At 36.9% G+C, this 21,297-nt stretch overlaps 1 protein-coding gene across 1 annotated transcript in view; it reads right to left on the bottom strand.

Moving 5' to 3' along the window:
• LOC113519555 (Krueppel-like factor luna) overlaps positions 1-11,586 on the bottom strand; it is a 161,183-nt gene extending 149,597 nt beyond the window's left edge. Inside the window, exon 1 of the mRNA XM_026904671.3 lies at positions 11,402-11,586. Within this exon, the coding sequence (XP_026760472.2) occupies positions 11,402-11,503 (102 nt within the window). The 5' untranslated portion in view covers positions 11,504-11,586. The remainder of the gene's footprint in view (positions 1-11,401) is intronic.
• Between the last annotated feature and the right edge of the window lie 9,711 nt (positions 11,587-21,297).

The raw sequence follows: 21,297 nt of genomic DNA, 5'->3' as shown, positions 1-21,297 counted from the left end.
GTAATAAATGAATTTATTACGGTTATATTTCACATTCAGTAAGACTATAGACAATTTTTTTTTATACGAGTACCACTGAGGTGACAAACAAGCATACGGCCCACCTGATGGTAAGCGGTTACCGTAGCCTATGGACGTCTGCAATACCAGAGATATTACGCGCGCGTTGCCGACCCTGAAGAAACCTCTTTACTCCCCTTTTGAAGAACCCCATGCTGTAGTCTCTTGGGAAAACCTCGGCAGGGAGCTCATTCCATAACCCGAGTGTTCGTGGGAGAAAACATCTCGAAACCGCTTTGCTCGCGACCATTTAGGCTGTAGGGTATGAGGGTGGACTCCCTGTCGATGGCAAGCCGTACGATGATAGAAAGTGGCCATAGGCATCATATTGAATAATTCTTCTGAGCACAATCCGTTGTACAAGCGGTAGACCGCGCAGAGTGAGGCAAAATCTCTCCTAAGATTTAAGGGTTCGATACCGCTTGCAAGCCTGGGATCATCGACAATTCTCATAGGTCGTCGTTGGACCGAGTCGAAAGATTCAAGCTGGTATCTAGGTGCTCCCGACTACTTTTGACTGCATATTTGCGGTTAGGTTAGTTACTTTTAACTGTTATTTTAGTCAAAGGTATTATTGTAAAGCATACGGTCAAAATTACTTTTGACTGATTTTGCCAGTTAATAGTACTTTTGATTGGTTAAGAGTTTTAACATATGTTATATAGTCGATACATATTAATATTAAGATTGTTTTAAATAACCGCATTATCAATTCGAAATACATTCAGAACTTTTATAGTAATATTTGTCTCGCCGATGGAGTCCATTATGATAATTACATTGTTTCTTTTAAACTAGTTTCGATAAACGAAAAATACTGCAAAAGAGAAATGCAAAATAATACATAATAAATGTTTTTAAAAATCATAAACGTAAGTTATTATGAGATTAACGTTCAAAAGGCTTTTAAAGTATTAGGTATCTTAAATTCTAAACACGTCTCTATTCGATTAAATCATGTAGAAGAACAAAAGGGCAAAACCATAGGACGGAATAATAACATGTTTAAAAGCGTTTTTCACTTGTACATTATATTAAGAACACTTGTTATGTACAAGGTTAAATCAATGGCATACTACCATTAAAACAAAACATTTACACCAAAGAGAAATTGTCTCTCGGTATATGACCAAATATTTTGAAGCATCCATACTAACACTGTGCATCCAGCTGTTAAATTCGCTGAAAGGAACGCTCCAATTTTTGGCGTTCCTGATTCAATGAAAAAAATGAATGAAAATGAAAATTTCTCTTGTTTTTTTTTTTATATTGCACACTGTTTCCATGTCAACACTTTGAATTTTATAAAAAAAATAAGACCTAGGTTTTGGACTAAGTGAAAATTGTTTATTCATACAGGCCAACCTCTTTGCAGACGGATCGCAATCTCCGAAAGGAAGCGGGGAGTAAATGAATGCAAAAAATAGAAGACCGAATTGGTTGTTAGGTATTAAAGGTTTATACCCAGCAGTAGATTAGAACGTTTAAGATCAAAATATATGAGCTTCGAAATAATAAATGCAACTCAAAGTGATTTTATTTCAAAATATCTCAAGACACTCTTTATTGTTTCCTCCAAAAGTTTACAGTAGTAAACTTATTATAAATACAAATAATGATGTAAGGACAAAAGATGTAAGTTACAGAATGCAGTTCAAAATGACCATATTTTAGAATATTAAAGTCTCAAACGGCAAATAAATAGAGCTTACATACAAGCTTACCAGAGGGAGACTGCACAAAAGTCGTTTGCTCGAGTACCTCTGTCCCATTCGTGTTTCAACCGTAAAGCAGTTGTGTTTGCATGACTGTGATTCGGTTTGAAGGGTGGGACATGGCAGTGAATTTACAGGGTATAGAGGAATAACACCTGAGTTATCAGGAATGGCAACGCATTAGGGGTATCATGGGCGAAACAGTATATTCTGTCATGTCCACGGTACTGCTAATGTCTATAGGCGACGGTTATCACTTTCCAGCAGGTGGTCCGTCAGCTTGTTTGCCATCCTAAGTTGCATAAAAAACAATAATCGAGGGTTTTTTTTTATGGGTGAAAATGGTATGGTAACCCCGCCTGCGCTAACGCGATACGCTGGCGGAGCACCAGTGAAGGGTGATAGATGAGAATGAGAACAGGCCAGTTAGCCCATCATGATGAATTCATCAGGAATTAACCATGATAGTTTCCAGGGAGAACCGCGAGGTCGACCTGGTTGGGTATATTGCTAGCAATAGGATTCTCAGTCTCCATTACTAACAATCTCTTTACCCCCTAATCGAGGGATAGGAAACAGTGTTTGTCTGAAGAGATAACCAAAACTAAAGAGTGGTTGGTGACCTTACCAAGCGTAGCAATCACTAGCAAACCCCCCTTTATGTGGGAGCTCTATGTTCAACAGACAGTTAACGGCTGATAATTATGAATATAATTGTTTAAAAAAAAAATTGGTGCAACGGAACGTGTTTTTATCCTTTGAGAACACTAAGTAGACTTTTCATATATTGTACTAGTAAAATACTCTTTATTAATTTGGTCTAAAACTCAAATCTACATCCAGGCTAAAAGAACAAAACAAGAAAAAACAATTACATCGTAATTTTGTGCCCTATTTTGATTACCAAATCAAATTTAAAGACCCATTCATGGACTGATAATGAAATCAAATCGTCTAATAATATTATCTTACACTTTCGTCGTATATCTAATCATGGTGTTGTAAAATCATAAAAATAAAATAACAAAACCTACTAATCTAATCTTATTGAACACTTGTTAAGTAAGTAACTTAAGTATAAAGTTCTATTTACAAAGAGTTATTGAACTCGCAAGTTAGTTAAATGGAAATGAGGGTAAAAAACTTGCTGAAGTTAACACCGTTTCAAATCCATAATTACTGAGAAGTGAAAATAAAACTTTTCTCTTCACTTGCAACTGGGGGATAATTGACTAGTGTGGCTTGTAATTTAACTTCATACAGGGACTAGCTGTTGCCTGTGGATTTGCACATACGAGGTTTGTCCGGAAAGTACGTATAAAAGTTTTTTAAAAATTTTATTTTACAATTATTCAGGTAAATCAATTTTATCCCCTTCAAAGTACTCCCCCTGTGACATAATGCACTTGTGCCAACGCCGTTTCCACTGTGAGAAGGCTCCTTGAAAGTCCTCTGGTTGTAGGTTTCTCAGCTGCCCCGTCGTAGCTTTTTTTATCTCATTTATGTCCCCCAAATGCCGCCCCCGAAGTACCAATTTGGTTTTTGGGAACAAGAAGAAGTCACACGGGGCCAAATCCGGCGAATAGGGGGTGTTCGGTCACCGTAATGGAATTTTTACTCAAAAACTCACGGAACGATCTTGGCGCAAATTTTTTTCATTTGAAGTTCGTTTCTTAGAATTTCGTGGACCACGGTTTTGCCCAAATTAAGCTCTTCAGCCACCTGTCTGACCGTTAAACGACGGTCCCCATTAACACAAGTTCGAATTCTTTCCACGTTTTCGTCGGAATGTGAAGTGGAAGGACGTCCTGAACGTGGGTCATCTTGAACGCTTTCTCGGCCCTCTCTGAATCTTTTTAGCCACTTGTGGACGGTTGGTTCCTTCACAGCATCATCCCCATAAACTGTTCTGAGATCAGCAAAAATTTCACGGCCATTCTTGCCGAGTTTCGAGAGAAACTTGATTACGACGCGCTGCTCTTCAACGGAAGCGGGGTCCATGCCGACGGGGTTTCGTTAAGAGGTAACTTCACAGATGGCGTGACAAGCCAGTTCGCACCGCACGGCGGTCAGACCAGAACTGAAGCATTGTTAGGGACATAAGGAAGGGGTCCTGCGCTTACCTGGCCTCCCCACTCCTCTTTCTCGCATTCCAGAACACTTTTATACGAACTTTCCGGACAGACCTCGTATATTAACATATTCACTTTTTAAATTGAATTTAGCAAAAATCCTGTCTTAGAGGACTTGCTTGTATTATAAAATAAATCTATATTCCAAATATCAACTTTCCAGACTTAGTAGTTTTAGCTGTAAGTTGACAGTCAGCAGGACAAACTATCTTATATGTACAGATTACTAACTCCTTCTCTGTACGATCCCGGTATAGATTACTACTTCCTTTCTCGCTGGTGTCATAGAGGCGAGTAAAGGAATTTAGTGGTCGAGGGATGAGCAGCAACGGGACGGGCTGTTAAGCTTTGAAGATGTTTTAAGAGGGACGCTACTGCCCATCCCTCGCCCTCCTTTAGTCGCCTCTTACGACACTTACGGGAAAGGAAAGGTTGGCCTCTTCTATGCCGGGACCACACGGCGATCAGGACTTAAGTTTCCTTTTAATTAACAAATTTCATCAAAAACGGTTCAATTGTAAAAACTAAGTAAATAGTTATTTTTATATTTATAATATTAGTAGAGTAAACCACAATTTCATTATTGCTATATATTATTTTCTTTAAGAAATTACAGATTTATCTTTCAATTATTCAGAGTTAACAGATTCTGAAAAACAAGTGGTTTTAATATTAATCTATTAATCAGATTTAATTATGAAACATAATAAATAATGTGAACTTTAAAATATGCAAAATTTACAGGCCCTAAAATTAATCCTTGAGCAAACCCGTTGAAATTTCGATGGGCAATAAGTTAAACTTTCGATAGTACCTAAATCATGTCGACTTTGTTGTCCATATCCCAGAGGCAGAGTTTGTACAAAAGTCGTCTGCTTGGATACCTCTGCACCATTCGTATTTCTGCCATGAAGCAGTTGTGTTTGAATAACTGTATATTTCGGTTTGAAGGGTAGGATATGGCAAATTATACTCTGTTATATAAATGGTGCTGTTCATGTCTATAGGCGATGGTTACCACTTTTAATCATGCAGACCATTAGCTTGTCTGCTATTCTAATTTGCTTAAAAAAATATAAACCGTTTTCGAACTTACTTGAACGAGATAACATTTAATATATTATTAAGTATAGTATTATTCACAGTATCGATTGCTTTTGAAAAATCTACGCCTCGTAAAACACTGTGATCACCATCTTCCTACCCTTATCCCAATTATTATTTGGGGTCGGCGTAATATGTTTTCCTCTTCCATTCTTCTCTATTCCCAGTCATTTCCGCATTCACTCCCATTCTGGCCATATCGTCTTTCACACAATCCATCCATGTCTTTTTAGGTCTTGCTCTGCTCTTATAGCCATCTACATTTATTCTTAATACTTATATAATTTTAATCAATTTAATTTTCTTAATCCCAGATAATTTTAACCAATTTTAGAAATAAGTTACATTATAACATAAAAATAATTTCCACGCATTGCACATTACTTTAAACATGCATAATTCGATGTTGCAATATAATTTTAAATATTCATCTAATAAAATGAGCATGTTTGACAATAAATTCTAAAACAAACAGCCCTTCTCAATTCTTGTCCCTTCTGCCAATTGCCTTACAGGGGTATTAAATTAATGCAAAGTAAACATAGAGCTTTAAACGGGAATTCTAAAACGTGACTTGCACTTGATATTGTAACTTATTTTTAAGAAGCACTGCGAGGCAATGACGTAATTATATTGCATTAATGCATCAATGACTTAAAAAAGGAGATTTACAATTCGGTTAGATTTTTTTTTTTGTTTTTGTTACCTCATAACTCCGTCAGTTTTAAACCGATTTGGAAAATTCTTTTTTTATCTGAAAGGATATATTTATGGATTGGTCTTATAAAAACTTTATCAAAATGGGTTTAGTAGTTTAGTATGCAAATTAAAATAACTGGTTTTGCCACAAATGAAGTAATTTTTTTTAAACACAATTTAAATTAACTGTCAAGCGATGGGCAACAACGTCCTTTTTAAAACATCGCCAAAATTGCAGTTGCCAACCCGCCTGCTAAACGTGGCAACTACAGGCAAGACCTCTAATAGAAGGAGACTTACGATTAACAGTGGACAATTAACAGCTGAGATGATGATGATGATATGGTTAAAAAAGTAATTTAGTTTATTAACTCATATTTGACAGTGTAGGTTGCATATTTTCCTCTCTTTCTTTCTTAATTGTCCAATGCTGAACATAAGCCAACCTCTTAGGGGGTTTTGCGAGTAGTTGCCACGCATGGCAGGCGGACTAGCATGCATTCTACGCCGGGACCACACGGGAATTATTTATTTATATTTTTGTTTAAATACCTTTGTACAATGTAAATGTTTGTGTATACAAATAAATGTGTCTCAGATATTAATAAGCGGTACACACTTACACTAATTATCTTGTCCTCTTGTCCTATGATGAGAAACTAGATAAGCGGCATCTGGGAGCGTAACCTGTTAGTATCATGCTTTAATTAATCAGAAAATCTTGAACCGACGGTCACGGTGTTGGATAATTTAACCGCTGAAGTTTAATAAAAACAGTCGGTCCGTCTATCACTGTTAATCTATACTAATATCATAAAAAGGAAATATATGTTTTTTTGTATGTTTATTTGTATATATTTATTAATACGTTTTATTGGGGGGAAAGGGATTGTTAGTAATGGAGACTGATAATCCAATTGCTAGCAATATACCCAACCAGGTCGACCTCCTCGCGGTTCCCCCTGGAAACTATCATGGTTAATTCCTGATGAATTCATCATGATGGGCTAACTGACCTGTTTTCATTCTCACCTATTACCCTTCACTGGTGCCCCGCCAGTGTATCCCGTTAGCGTAGGCGGGGATACCATACCATTTTCACCCATAAAAAAAATACGTTTTATTTATACCCGTAGATGTCATAAGAGGCGACTAAAGGACGGCAAGGGATGTGCAGCAGTATCCCTCTTAAAACATCTTGAAGCCTGACTGCGTTTGCCAATCCGCCTGCCAAGCGTGGCAACTACTGGGAAAACCCCCCCAAGAGGGAGCCTTATGTTCAGCAATGGACGATTAAGAGCTGATATGACGATATACTGTAAGAGATCCCTCCATGGGATAAGTCCGCCATTATATATTAAATCTTTTAATATGTCCAATACAAATTATGTACAATAAAGATTTTACAATACAATACAATATCTAATATATAAAATTCTCATGTCGCGGTGTTTGTTACCAAACTCCTCCGAAACAGCTTAACCGATTTTTATAAAATTTTGTGTGCATATTGGGTAGTTCTGAGAATCGGCCAACATCTATTTTTCATACCCCTCAATGATAAGGGTGACCCACCCCTAAATATTTTTATTTATGTTTTTGTAAATTTTGTTTATTTTAATTTTATTATGATTTAGCATTGAAAAATACATACAAATTCGAATTTTCACGCTTTTACGATCAACCCCTGTTGTTTAATCTCAATTTTTATATGCCGTAATATGGTTGCAAGATGACAATCGAATATAATAATTGTAGTACGATATATTTTCATGTATCGTTCTAAAAATAATATATATGGTAAAACAACGCTTACCGAGTCAGCTAGTATTTTTATATATCTAGCGGAATGTAAATGGTTAAATATTTTAAATCTGTGTCAAATTTCTCATACAACCCCCTACTAATACAGGGGGGAAAGGGATTGTTAGCAATGGAGTTTGCCAGCCCTATTGCTAGCAATATGCCCTATTAGGTCGACCTCCACGTGGTTTCCCCTGGAAACCATTGTGAACAATTCTCGTTGAATTCGTCACGATAGGCTAACTGATCTGCTTTCATTCTCACCTATCATCCTTCACTGGTGCCCCGCCGGTGTATACCGATAGCGCGGGTGGGGTTACCATTCCATTATCACCCATTAAAAAAACCCCCTACTAATTGCCAGTAATAATCGTTTTTAAAATACAATGTAAGTGTAAGCGTTTTTCGTAGATAAATGATATCGATTGGGGTTGTATCATAGACTTGTTTACTCACTCGATTGACTCAATCAAGGGGTCTCAATTATATTTTATTTATCGTCATACATGTTACAGTTATCGCGTTATAATTAACTGTAGTTTTTAACCGACTTCAAAAAACCAGAGGGAGACTTTGTACAAAAGTCGATTGCTTGGGTACCTCTGTCCCATTCGTGTTTCAATAGTGAAGCAGTTGTGTTTGCATGGCTGTGTTTCGATTTGAAGGGTGGGTGGGATATGGCGTGAATTTACTGGGTACAGAGGAATAACACCCGAGTCCTCGGGAATGGCAACGCATGGGGGATATCATGGGCGAAACAGTATAATCTGTTATGTCCATGGTACTGCTCATGTCTATAGGCGACGATTACCACTTTCCATCAGGTGGGCCGTCAGCTTGTTTGCCATTCTAAGTCGTATAAAAAAAATGATGATGATGATGATTGGATGGAAAAGGGTATAGGAGACTTTTTATCTAGTCAGTAAACATATTCAGGCACGCGTACGAAGTCGGGTGTAAAAGATAGTATAGAATTATTAAAAAATGAGTTAGCACAAAACAAAATCGCATCAACACGGAATTTAATTAAACTTATTGCTTACAAAAAGAATTAAGTATTTATCAAAAATAAATTCGAATGTTCTAAATTCAAACAGACTTGTTTATAAGCATTTTTAAATCTTCAATTTTTTTTAATCTACTGCAGGTTTCGGAAGGTTGTTATCTGTTAAGAAGAGAAGAGAAGAGCCCGCAAGAAACTCAACAGTTACTCTTTTGACGCTTGGCAGGCGGATTGGCAACCGCAGGTAGGCTTTATAAAGATATTTTTATGAGGAACGCTGCTGTCCATCCCTCTACCATTAAGTTGTTTTAGTCAAATTCGACATCCACAGGAAAGGAAGGGGTCACTGACAGCATACTGTATAGTACGTATATAACAAATATCATGTATATATATATATACACATATATACATATGTTAAATACAACATATAAATATCAAATAAAAGAGAACACAATGATGACAGTCTTTTAATCATTTTTTATATTTAAACAAAATTGGAAAGATAGAATGTTTTTAAACTTTTTTTTAAGGAACTGTTAGACGGTCATAATGATCGGTTAAGCCGTTAAGGCGATATAAGGTGACAAACGAACTCACTTTCACATTTATAATATTAGTAAAGCCACCGCTATTCCTATAAATAGAAACAATGGTGATTCACATAAAAAAACCAAACTTTGATACCACTACCATGACAAATACGAACATACATATTTATTATCTGTTATTGTAACAAACATTAGGTACCTATCTAGGTTTATTTAATGGGTAAAAATGTTATGGTAACCCCGCCTGCGCTATCGGTATACACTGGCGGGGCACCAACGACAGATGACGGATGAGAATGGAAGCAGGTCAGTTAGCACATCCTTACGAATTCAACTAGAACTGGCCACGATGGTTTCCAGAGGGAACCACGTGGAGGTCGACCTGACAGGGTATATTGCTAGTAATGGGGTTATTTGACCCCATTACTAACAATGCCCCTTGCCCCCGATGAAAGCAGGTCTGTTAGCCCATCGTGATGAATACATCTGGAATTCAGCACGATGGTTGATATTCAGCAAGATGGAGACTACGTGGAGGTCGACCTGATGGGGTATTCGTATTGCTAGCAATGGGACTGTTACTGACATGAATGACTGTTTTCACCGCCCCTAATTTTTTTTATAAATGTTAATGAAATGGTACCTACGCTATCGGTATACGCTGGCGGGGCACCAGTGAGGGATGAAAAGGTAGGTCAGATAGCCCGTCATGATGACTACACCTGGGTTTCAGCACGTTGGTTTCTAGAGGGGCCACGTGGAGGTCGACCTGATAAAGTGCATTGCTAGCAATGAGACTGGTAGTCCGAATTACTAACAATCCCTTCTACCCTACCTGCCTAACCTAACGAGATACGCTGGCGGGGCACCAGTGAAGGGTGATAGATGAGAATGAAAACAGGTCAGTTAGCCCATCATGATGAATTCATCAGGAATTATATCATGATAGTTTCCAGGGAGAACCGCGAGGAGGTCGACCTGGTTGGGTATATTGCTAGCAATAGGTTTCTCAGTCTCCATTACTAACAATCCCTTTCCCCCTACCTAACCTAGTTAGGTTAGGTAACTTTAATTAAATGCGTAATGTACATGACAAATGATAAATACCTAATGCTTACATACTTACAGTTTTTTTAATTCATTATTTTTAATCTCACGCTGCTTTAGCAATATTATCGAAGTCTAGGTACATACATGTGTACTATTGTTTTTTTTTTTATAGATAATAAAAGATACCTACAAAAAGAAGTTACTGGCAATCAGGGCCGTGCCTGACGGGCGTTCATTGCGTGCACCGCACGCAGGCGGCCGAAATTAAGAGGCGGCCAAATCGTTACAAGTTGTTTACTGGGCCGATTTCGGTTAACCAAAAACTGATTTTTTTCCCGGTTTGATGCCCTGTGTATAATAATAAACATTAAAAATTAAAGTAGTTTTTTTTAATGTTATCCTGGGGGCGGCCATACAGACTGGCACGCAGGCGGCCATATACCCAGGCACGGCCCTGCTGGCAATTGACAATTCTTATTTTGAAAATCGAAACTCAAATCAATTAAAACCATAGATAAATAATAGTCATTGGTTTTTCATAGAGTAATCTGACTTCTTTTAGCCATTTTGGTGTAACATCGAAAATGATTAGATATCTATTGGAAGAGAGAACTTAAAAATATTATTTTAACTGCTAGTAAAATATTACATGCCTACTGAGGATTCAGCGACTCAGGATAGTTAATACTCATTGTAATATATAAATAAACTAGTTATTGTCTATGACGTCACTCAATGGATGATTTGTTTGACAGTCACGTCGGTACAAATAGGTACATGTACTTTGTAAGTACCTATCTTACAGGTAAGTGAATCATCAATGTTTTACGAAGACGGCTTACTCGACGTTGCCGATAATGGATAAACAACTATGAAACTGCATTATCTATAAAGATAAATCACCTACAAGTTTGAAGGGTAAAGGAACTCGGCTGAACTGGACAAACTGTAGTACACGTATTAAATCTAAATGTTAGCGTAGCTAGCATATTTATAGCGTAAGCTGCTTTAAATGGACGTAAACGAATACTTCGACGTAGTACACTCGCTCGTATGTAACGCACAGCGGACCTCCGTCGGTTGAATTTCAAAAAGCTAGACGCGTGCTCTCAGAAAATAGAGTTTTGGTTAAGATTGAAAATCGACCGCGGTAGGCCACGCAAGCGCGACGGCCACCCGGCATTCGGGCACTGTCAGAACAGAAACTGTTAAACAATTCTTAATGCGCTTAGCTCGCTCGCTTGCATGCTAGCTAGCCGGCCGCCGTGCCGGCAACTCGCTTACCTGTTGCCAGTTGTCCTCCAGCGACACCTTGTATTCGAAATATCCCGTGTCCGTCACGTCCTGCAACTCGCGGAATAAACTACCGCTCGGCAGTACATCCATTTCGCTTACATGTGGTTACGATCGAATTGCCGCCACGACGCGCGTGAACCTACCGCGCCAGTACGCTTTCAACTGGCGCCCCGCGACTCTTTCGAACCGTCCGCGAACTCCCCCCTCGCCCCCCACCGCACACATATCTCGCGTATAGACTAACAAACGACAGAGAGGACGCGTGTATAGCCTTCTTTTTTTTTTGTCCTTTTATCCTTACGGGGCATAAACCCGCATGTGCCTATACTAGGATTTGTACTATTTATTCGACATATAGGTAGACAGTTGTAGTGGCTGAAAGATTCATAAGAAATATTCGTCACTGTCAACTTTTCGGGTGACAACTTCAACGTTCAATGTTAGGCGGCGATTTAGAATTTTTCCTGATAAATTTGCCAAAGAGTTATAAATATATAAATTGTTTTCAGGAAAGGGGAAAGATCGTAAATTTAAAGGAACCAAAGAGAATATGTTTTAATCATTTAATTAACATTTATAGATAGATACACATACGGCATACGTAAATAGAGTAAAAACATTCGGCGTGCCTAAAAGAAAAATACATACTTGGGTTTTAATTTTCAATTTATATATATATATATAATTAAGTAAACAATGATCGCGTAACCATAGATTATGTAGATAGAGCATCGAATATCAAAAATGTATCTTTCGTCAGTTAATTTGACATTTGATTGATTTCTTTTTTAATCGAAATAAACCGCGCTCTTCATCAGTGTTGCAAGTAATTGGACTACAAATTTCCCAGGCCGGATCGATTTTTGAAATTGGAATTTAGAACTATGTTTTTTAACTCAATTTTTAATATATATATGTACATATTTCATATAAATTATTATGTAAACAATATCAAACAGTGATTTAGAAACAAAAACATATTTTGTAAAAATATCTCACACCAAAAACAACGCATACAGTAAAAATAAGCATCTTTACGAAGTATTATACATATTTTGTTTGTTTCGTTCTTTCAAATATATTCATAAGAATTTTATGGTTTTTATTTAGCAATTTTACCCCATAGACTTCTCCCACATTCTTAATATAAACTGCACATACCTAATTTATGTACACACTAGCCGATGCCCGCGACTTTGCCCGCGTTGTATTTGTTATTCCTGTTTAGTATGTATCAATGTATGTACCTTCTTATTTATTATGCCTGCTAAGACCAAAATTAACAAATGACGTGTCGTTCTCACTCTTTGTCACGTCAAAATGACTTTACTTAAGTAGGTTGTGTACTAAGCTGTATAAGTTACTATAGTTTTTTAACTATCCCACGGGAACTCTTTAATTTCCCGTGATTAAAAGTATCTAAAATGTTTACCTGGAATGTAAGGTACCACCGTGCAAAATTTCATTTAAATCAGTGCAACAGTTTTGGAGATTAGCCCGTACAAAAGATAGAGAAACAAAAAAATTTTAAAAAATCTGGACATGTTCTATTTCACTCCTAACATCCCTCTGGCCCTGTTTTTAACAGTATTTTCTCTATGTACAGACATACGACCTGTACAGTTTTATCATATGTGTAGATGGATGAAAACTTTGACCTGTTTTTGTATGGTGTATGAGTATCTGTTTGTATGGAGACACTCTACTTGACCCTGAAGTCTCTGTGACATATCTGTAATGTACATATTGTCATTTAATTTGGGATCGATTTGGATATTGTATGTATATATAATTATCATGTATCTCTTTACCACTATGTTTTTTTAATTATTGAATGTGCATTTTAGGTAAATTTAATTTATTTATAATCTTAATCTTATATAATTAATTATAAATATTAAATATTGTAATCTACATCTACCGTGAAATTTTAAAGAGGAAAGATTTGTATTTTTGTGTGTATGTATGTTTATAATGAATAAACTCAAAAACTACTTTGCCAATATCAAAAATTCTTTCACCATTAGAAAGCTACATTCACCCTGAGTAACATAGGCTATATTTATTGCTAGAAAAGATTAGGGATCCTTACTAAAACTTTAGTAACGTAACTCAAGGTGTAAAGAAAACGCTATAAAATTACGTTTCGTCGCGTGCGCTGCGGAAACTATTGGTGATAGAATAAAAGTATGTTCTACAATATTGAAGAAAATATCAATATCTACAAAAAACTTCGCGATACTACATGTCTAACTATTATCGTTATGTCACAATAACCACTTTTTAAAATGTTGTAATTGCCTGTGATGGGCTGGAGTTTGATCGTTTGTAGTTAAAATAAATAAACATAATCTGTATACTTTAACGTGTAACATGATTTTTTAATGCTAGGATTAAAAAAAGGAACTCTACCTTTTTGTTTATGCAACATAGAATAGCAAACAAGCTGACGGCCCACCTGATGGAAAGTGGTAACCGTTGCTTATACACATTTAGACCTTTTCAACATTGCTTAGAAATAACAATAAATTTTGTACCTACAATATCAAGACTGTGTGGCCAGCTATCTGCTCATTATTTAAAATCTTTAAACGTTTTCGAATTATGTTTCTTTAAGAAAATATTAAAATTGATAGATACATTTTATTGTTTCCTCCAAAAGATTGCAGTAGTTAGTACAATTTAATTAATTTAATTAAGATTCGTTGTTTATCAAAAGTTCTGAGGCAACGAACGTGAAAAAATAAAACCGAATTTGAGCACTTCCTCTTTTGTTGAAGTCGATAAAAAAGTTTCTGCACCATAGAAGCAACTTCGATGTTTAAAAAATGGAAATGGGACCAACGCGTGAGTGGAGCTTATTGACTGTAAAAAGAATTGCGCAAATCGGTTGGGGATCAGCGAAGAAATCACCATTGGCGCGTTTAAGATTGATCATTTTCCAGATTGGGCCTGATCGCTGAAAAACAGCACGTATGCACTCTCAAATATATCTTTGCAATGTTTTGCTAGCGTCCTGGAATGGGCACTGACCTATTCTGGGATGGGCACAGACCACTCTTCCCAACGTCTATAAACGACTAAGGAAATCACACAGATAAAAAAAGAAAATCAAACAAATTTATAACTTACTTTTGACAGTCACTTAAAAACTTAACCGAAAAGTTATTCTTACGATAGACAGATGTTCAATACATGTTTAGACTCACTACAAAAGCGCTTCTACAATACAAATCTGTTTATGTCCAAACAAAAAACGTCTAAACGTGTATTTTTTTTTTATACCACTGAGGTGGCAAACAAGCATACGGCCCACCTGATGGTAAGCGGTTACCGTAGCCTATGAACGCCTGCAATACCAGAGGTATTACGCGCGCGTTGCCGACCCTGAAGAAACCTCTTTACCCCCCTTTTGAAGAACCCCATACTGTAGTCTCTTGGGAAAACCTCGGCAGGGAGCTCATTCCATAACGTGTATAAAACGTGTTTAATTATAATAAAATATATTATTTATGCATCATTTATATAAGTATGTATCTATATAATACAATTTTATCTTTGGCTGTTAAACAGGTTACACTCTGGGTTTGTTGTACGCATCCGTGTAGCCTAACTTCAGGCTGCAGCTGAAAATCAGTGCTTTGCTTTTAAGCAATACCATCACTGAGCTGTAGCCTATTTGGGTCACTGCGACACACATGGCGAAACCATATTTTCATATTTTATCTTTTGTTGTACATTTTGAAAAGTGTAAATAATTTGATTGTTTAAACTCATTTGTAAATTTACGTGTGTCATAAATGGCTGAAATAAAAAGTTTATCTATCTATCTATCTGTCTATCTAATTTTGCTTAAATAAATTTTATTAGGTGATCATGTTTTTTTTTTTTTTTTTTTATACAACTTAGAATGGCAAACAAGCTGACGGCCCACCTGATGGAAAGTGGTAACCGTCGCCTATAGACATGAGCAGTACCATGGACATAACAGATTATACTGTTTCGCCCATGATACCCCCCATGCGCTGCCATTCCTGAGGACTCAGGTGTTATTCCTCTGTACCCAGTAAATTCACGCCATATCCCACTCTTCAAACCGAAACACAGCCATGCAAAACACAACTGCTTCACGGTTGAAACACGAATGGGACAGAGGTACCCAAGCAATCGACTTTTGTACAAAGTCTCCCTCTGGTATGTAGTCCCAGCCATAGAATAAGCCATCTTATCCTTTCCCGTGGGTGTCGTAAGAGGCGACTAAGGGAGGGCGAGGGATGGGCAGCAGCGTCCCTCTTAGAATATCTCTAAAACCTAATTGCTGTTGCCAATCTGTCTGCCAAGCGTGGCAACTACTGGCAAAACTCCCCAAGGGGAACGCTTATGTTCAGCAGTGGACAGTTAAAAGATGAAGAAGATGAATATCGAGGAATTTTAAAAGGCAATATATTCCAATATATTAATCTACGAGTATACTTATAATAAATCTGTAGAGAGGTCAATTCTGTACATGAAATATATTTACAAAATAACTATCAGCGGGTGATTAGTGATCGATACTGATGCCAAAAATGCAATCATTAAAATTTTTGTCTGTCTGTCTGTATGTTCGTTATAGAAACAAAAACTACTCGACGGATTTTAACGAAACTTAGTACAATTATTCTTCATACTCCTGGGCAGGTTATAGTATACTTTTCATCACGCTACGATCAATAGATGCAGAGCAGTGAGGGGAAATGTGTCCGTTACATCAAAACCACTGAATCGTGAGGAAGAACATAGGCTACTTATTTTACGAAATCGACAAAAACGCAGACGAAGTCGCGGGGAACAGCTAATACATAATAATATTTTTATTACACATAAACATCATCCATATACAATTTTACCAGAGGGAGACTTTGTACAAAAGTCGATTGCTTGGGTACCTCTGTCCCATTCGTGTTTCTACCGTGAAGTAGTTGTGTTTGCATAACTGTGTTTCGGTTTGAAGAGTGGGTGGGATATGGCGTAAATTTACTGGGTACAGAGGAATAACACCTGAGTCCTCGGGAATAGCAACGCATGGGGGGTGTCATGGGCGAAACAGTATACTCTGTTATGTCCATGGCACTGCTCATGTCTATAGGCGACGATTACCACTTTCCATCAGGTGGGCCGTCAGCTTGTTCGCTTCTAATTCTAAGTCGTATAAAAAATAAAAAAATACAATATACAATTTTATCTTATATTAGTTAATATAACACTTATGCATGTGACTCGTATTTTTTTTTAGTTTCAACACAACTACAAAAGATGTCTTGGTGATGGCAGATAACAGAAATGACATACTCTCGTGGCAATGACAGGTAACATACACCATGCTGGTTTGGTAATGGGAAATTGTATTCTAAACACACATTGACAACGAGAGTGGACATCAACTGGATTGCCTTTCCCATGTAGCCATTTTATAAGTATCCTAGGCACCCTACCAGTTGGCAGTGAGCTCAAAGAAATTTTTTATCATTAAATACATATTTTTCTTTATTTCTTAATCACTTATCTCTAATTATATATCTAAGTTATTTATACATCAATATAATTAACATTATTATGTTATTATACAACGAATCAAACTCAAAGGTTTATTAATTATATTATACATTACATTATTAAAATAAAAAAAAAATTCAAAATTCAAAAATCATTTATTCATGTAGGACATTTTAGCCGCTTATGAATGTTAAAGAACCTATGTGTTGTAATATTTAAATTTGCCGCCTTCTATTTTGTTCTGACGTTTAACATAGATTGATAGTTGTTCGAGACTTTTGACATATTCTTTTTAATCTGTGTTGTTCTCTCTTTAAAATAAAATGTTCTCCTGCTGTTTTCTGATTTTCACTTGTAATAAATTAATAAAATAGTTTAAATAAAACAACACTATGAGTTATTCCAATTATTTAATTATTTAATAAAATTTATATAATAGATAAATACCCTTTATTGTTTCCTCCAAAAGATTACAATAGAAGTCTTATCATCAAAATCATCATTTCAGCTATTATCCGTCCACTGCTGGACATAGGCCTCCCCCATAGATTGTAATAAGTAACGGTTCTGAGCCACCTGCGTTTCGTGTTTCAACCGTGAAGTACCTGTGTTTGTATGGCTGTGTTTCGGTTTGAAGGGTGGGATATGGCGTGAGTTTACTGGGTACAGAGGGATAACACCTGAGTCCTCAGGAATGGCAACGCATGGGGGTTATCATGGGCGAAACAGTATACTCTGTTTATGTCCATGGTACTGCTCATGTCTATAGGCGACGGTTACAACTTTCCATCAGGTGGATCGTCAGCTTGTTTGCCATTCTAAGTTGTATAAAAAGAAATCCTGCATCCACTGCATTTGAGATCGTCACTCCATCTAGTGGGGGGTCGTCCTACACTGCGTTTGAAATTGATTATAAATACAAACAATTACAAGAAAAAATTACACTGACAAAACAGATAGGCTAACTGACCTGCCTTTTCATCCTCAACAACCATCCCTCTCTGGTGCCCCGTCAGTGTATATTAATAGCGCAAGCGGAGTTACCATTCCATTATCACCCATTAAAAAAAAAAATTACACAAAAAATTTTATCTATGACTCAATCTGTTTTTTTTTTATTGGTGAAGATGGAATGTTAACCCCGTCTGCGCTATCGGTATACGCTGACGGGGCACCAGTGAAGGGTGACAGGTGAGGATGATGGCAGGTCAGTTAGCCCATAGTGACCAATTGAACAAGAATTAACCACTATGGTTGACTTAATCCGTTGGGCAAAGGTACGTTAAATGACGGGAATAAATAGTAATGTATGCTGTTCTTCACCCCATGTAGTACATATATACTAAAATTTATATCGATAGATTCAATCGTTAAGGCGCTTTGAAGTACAAACAAACAAACACTTTCACGTCCTTAGATACTTAATATTTTGCAAAAACTTTGTACCTCTCTTACGAAAATTGCGCGGAGGGAGGAGTATGAAATTTCACACACTTATAGCTTATATAGAGAAAGAGTGCAGAATTATAATATTTTTTTTTTAACTTATACTTAAAAAATATATTAAATCAATAAAAAAAACATTACACACAATACCATGTATTTTTTTATGGGTTAAAATGGTATGGTAACCCCGCTTGTGAGGCACCAGTGAGGGGTGATAGGTGAGGATGAAGTCAGGTCAGTTGATCCTTGATAATGTATTCGTTATTAACCAAGATGCTTTCCAGGGGATCTACGTGGAAGTCGACTTGATGGGATATTCATATTGCTAGCAAAGGGACTGTTAACCCCATTACTAACAATGACCCATCAATATACCCCATATTGCTAACAAATGGGGCTGATGGTACTAACAATCCCTTTCCTCCCGGGTTTGTTCGTTTGTTACCTCTTAGCGCTTTAAGGTGGACATATCGTCATGTGTGCCCCGGCATAGAATGGGCTACCCATTCCTCTCCCGTGGGTGTCGTAAGAGGCGACTAAGGGAGGGCGAGAAATGGGCAACAATATCCCTCTTAAAATATGTCTAAAAGCCTAAATTCGGTTGCTAACGCGCCTGTCAAGCGTAGCGTCTACTGGCAAAACTCCGTTTATAGGGAAGACTTATGTCCAGCAATGGGCAGTTAACGGCTGAAATAATAATAAAATTACTTATTTATGGAGAAATACATAGACTTCTATTTACCCCAGTCACGCGAACGTATACGCAAGTGAAAGCTAGTTGAACTAATAATATCAACTCTTACGAGACCCCATATGTCCAGAAGCCTCTAATATATTACATACTTGATCAACTATATACCACAACCTTAACTGTAGTTTGATTAAATTAACACAAAGCTACGTGTTAACTCGCAGATGAACGTGTCAAAGTTTAATGACGAGCAACAGGGAGGTAGGGAGCCGTTAGTAGTTGTTCGAGTATATATTAACTAGATGGACGACGGACTACCCCATACAAGAGTTATAACTATGAAAATACCCTTGCTAGCAATGGGACTGTCAGACCCCATTACTGACAAGTTTCTTCTCTCCTGACTGTTATAGCTTGTTAGAGATGGTCGATGGTCACCTAAACGTTAACAAAATAATTTATGATAGGTATTCCACAAAAAAAAAAAAACTGGAGCAATTGTAGCAAAACCAATTATTTCGATTTCTAAACTTACCTGCTGAACATAAATTTAAAAAATTTTGATGAGACCAATCTGTTGGTATGACCTTTCAAAAAAAATACCAAATAGATTTAAAACTGGCGGAGTTATGAGGTTACAAACATTATATATATATATATATATATATATATATATATATATATATATATATATATATATATATATATATACGTGATATAATTAGTACTTAAGTTTGTCTTTTGTTCTTTTGTTTGAAAATTTTTACAATATTGTTCACCGCTCTACCCGCTGACATTAACGCTCCTTTCCAGTTTGGGTTTTTTTTTTACAACACAGAGGGCAAACGAGCATGCGGCTCACCTGATGGTAAGTGACTACCGCCGCCCATGGTCACTCACAACACCTACATTGCATTGCAGCATTGCATAGCATTGCAGGTGTGCTGCCGGCCTTTTTAAAAGGAATATTGGGTCTGCTAGAAAAGAACTCATTTAGAGTTAGGCTCACCTTTATACATTTCCTTGCCTCTATCAGATTTTTATGCATTATTAGTGTGTACTTAATAAATCCTTTTATAATAAAGTATAAATAAATGAGAGAAAATACAATCAAATTAGGTACCTCCTTGTTTTTCAAGTCATTTGAATTTTTTTTTTTTTGTAATCCGATAGGTCCGAATAAAAATTTACTGACCCTTGTGAAATACAATTACCTAAAGCCGTTTAAAAATGGAATAGTAATCCAATTCTCACTATTAGTGATGAGAGGTAATACTCGTAGGCGAGGATTAAGTTAGCTTAGTTGACCCGTCGTGACGAATTCCCGAGGAATTAACACCGATGGTTTTTTTGAATGGGAACGAGCGACTGCAGCGTCGACAATTTCTATCGCGTCAACCTTAATTCCTGGTGAATGCGTCACGATGGGCTAATTAATCTGATCATCCTTATCGACCCTCCCCCCCTCCCCCTCACTGGAACCCTGCCTGCGCTATTGGAATGCGCTGGCAGGGTGCCAATTGCATTTCATTAATCATCCAATTAAAAAAAAACATAGCGTTTTCCTTAAAGGAGCACAGCATTCATTGGTAGCAATTGAGCCGAGAAGCGGACGATATATATCAAATAAATAGATATATTTCAGGCAAATACCGAATAACTATATATTGATCATTATGATATCTATCCAAATGTCGAACCCGATAGACGAGCCTTAAATCTATTTGTTGTGAGCGACATTGAAATATCTGACAACCTGATTAAAATTCGAAACTGGATAGGATGTCCGAATATAGATATTGAAATATACAGTTACGATATATAGATTTTCGATGTCAATACACGATACAATATTTTACATAACCTAATTGAGCCACTAATAATATAATACCATAACATAAGCAAAAGCAATTTTAAATTAAATAAAAAAAATATATATATAAATTAAACACAAGTCTCCCCCATAGAGTGTCATAAGGAGCCATTCCTTATGGCAGTTTACCATTGGAGGAATATTGTCAGTAGTTGCCACGCTTGGCAAGCGGGTTGACAAATGCAGTTAAGCTTCAGTTATGTTTTAAAAGAGACGCTGCTGCCCATCCCTCAACCATTAAGTTCCCCTGGTCGCCTCTCGACACCCACGGGAAAAAAAGGGGGTGCCCCATTATTGCCGGGACCATGCGAGACTTCACACTGTGTCTGTTTATAATAT

Source organism: Galleria mellonella, unplaced genomic scaffold (assembly GCF_026898425.1).
Source record: "Galleria mellonella isolate WM207_F2 unplaced genomic scaffold, CSIRO_AGI_GalMel_v1 utg28, whole genome shotgun sequence".
NCBI classification, from domain to species: Eukaryota; Metazoa; Arthropoda; class Insecta; order Lepidoptera; family Pyralidae; genus Galleria; species Galleria mellonella.
This window is presented reverse-complemented; position numbering and strand designations above follow the sequence as displayed.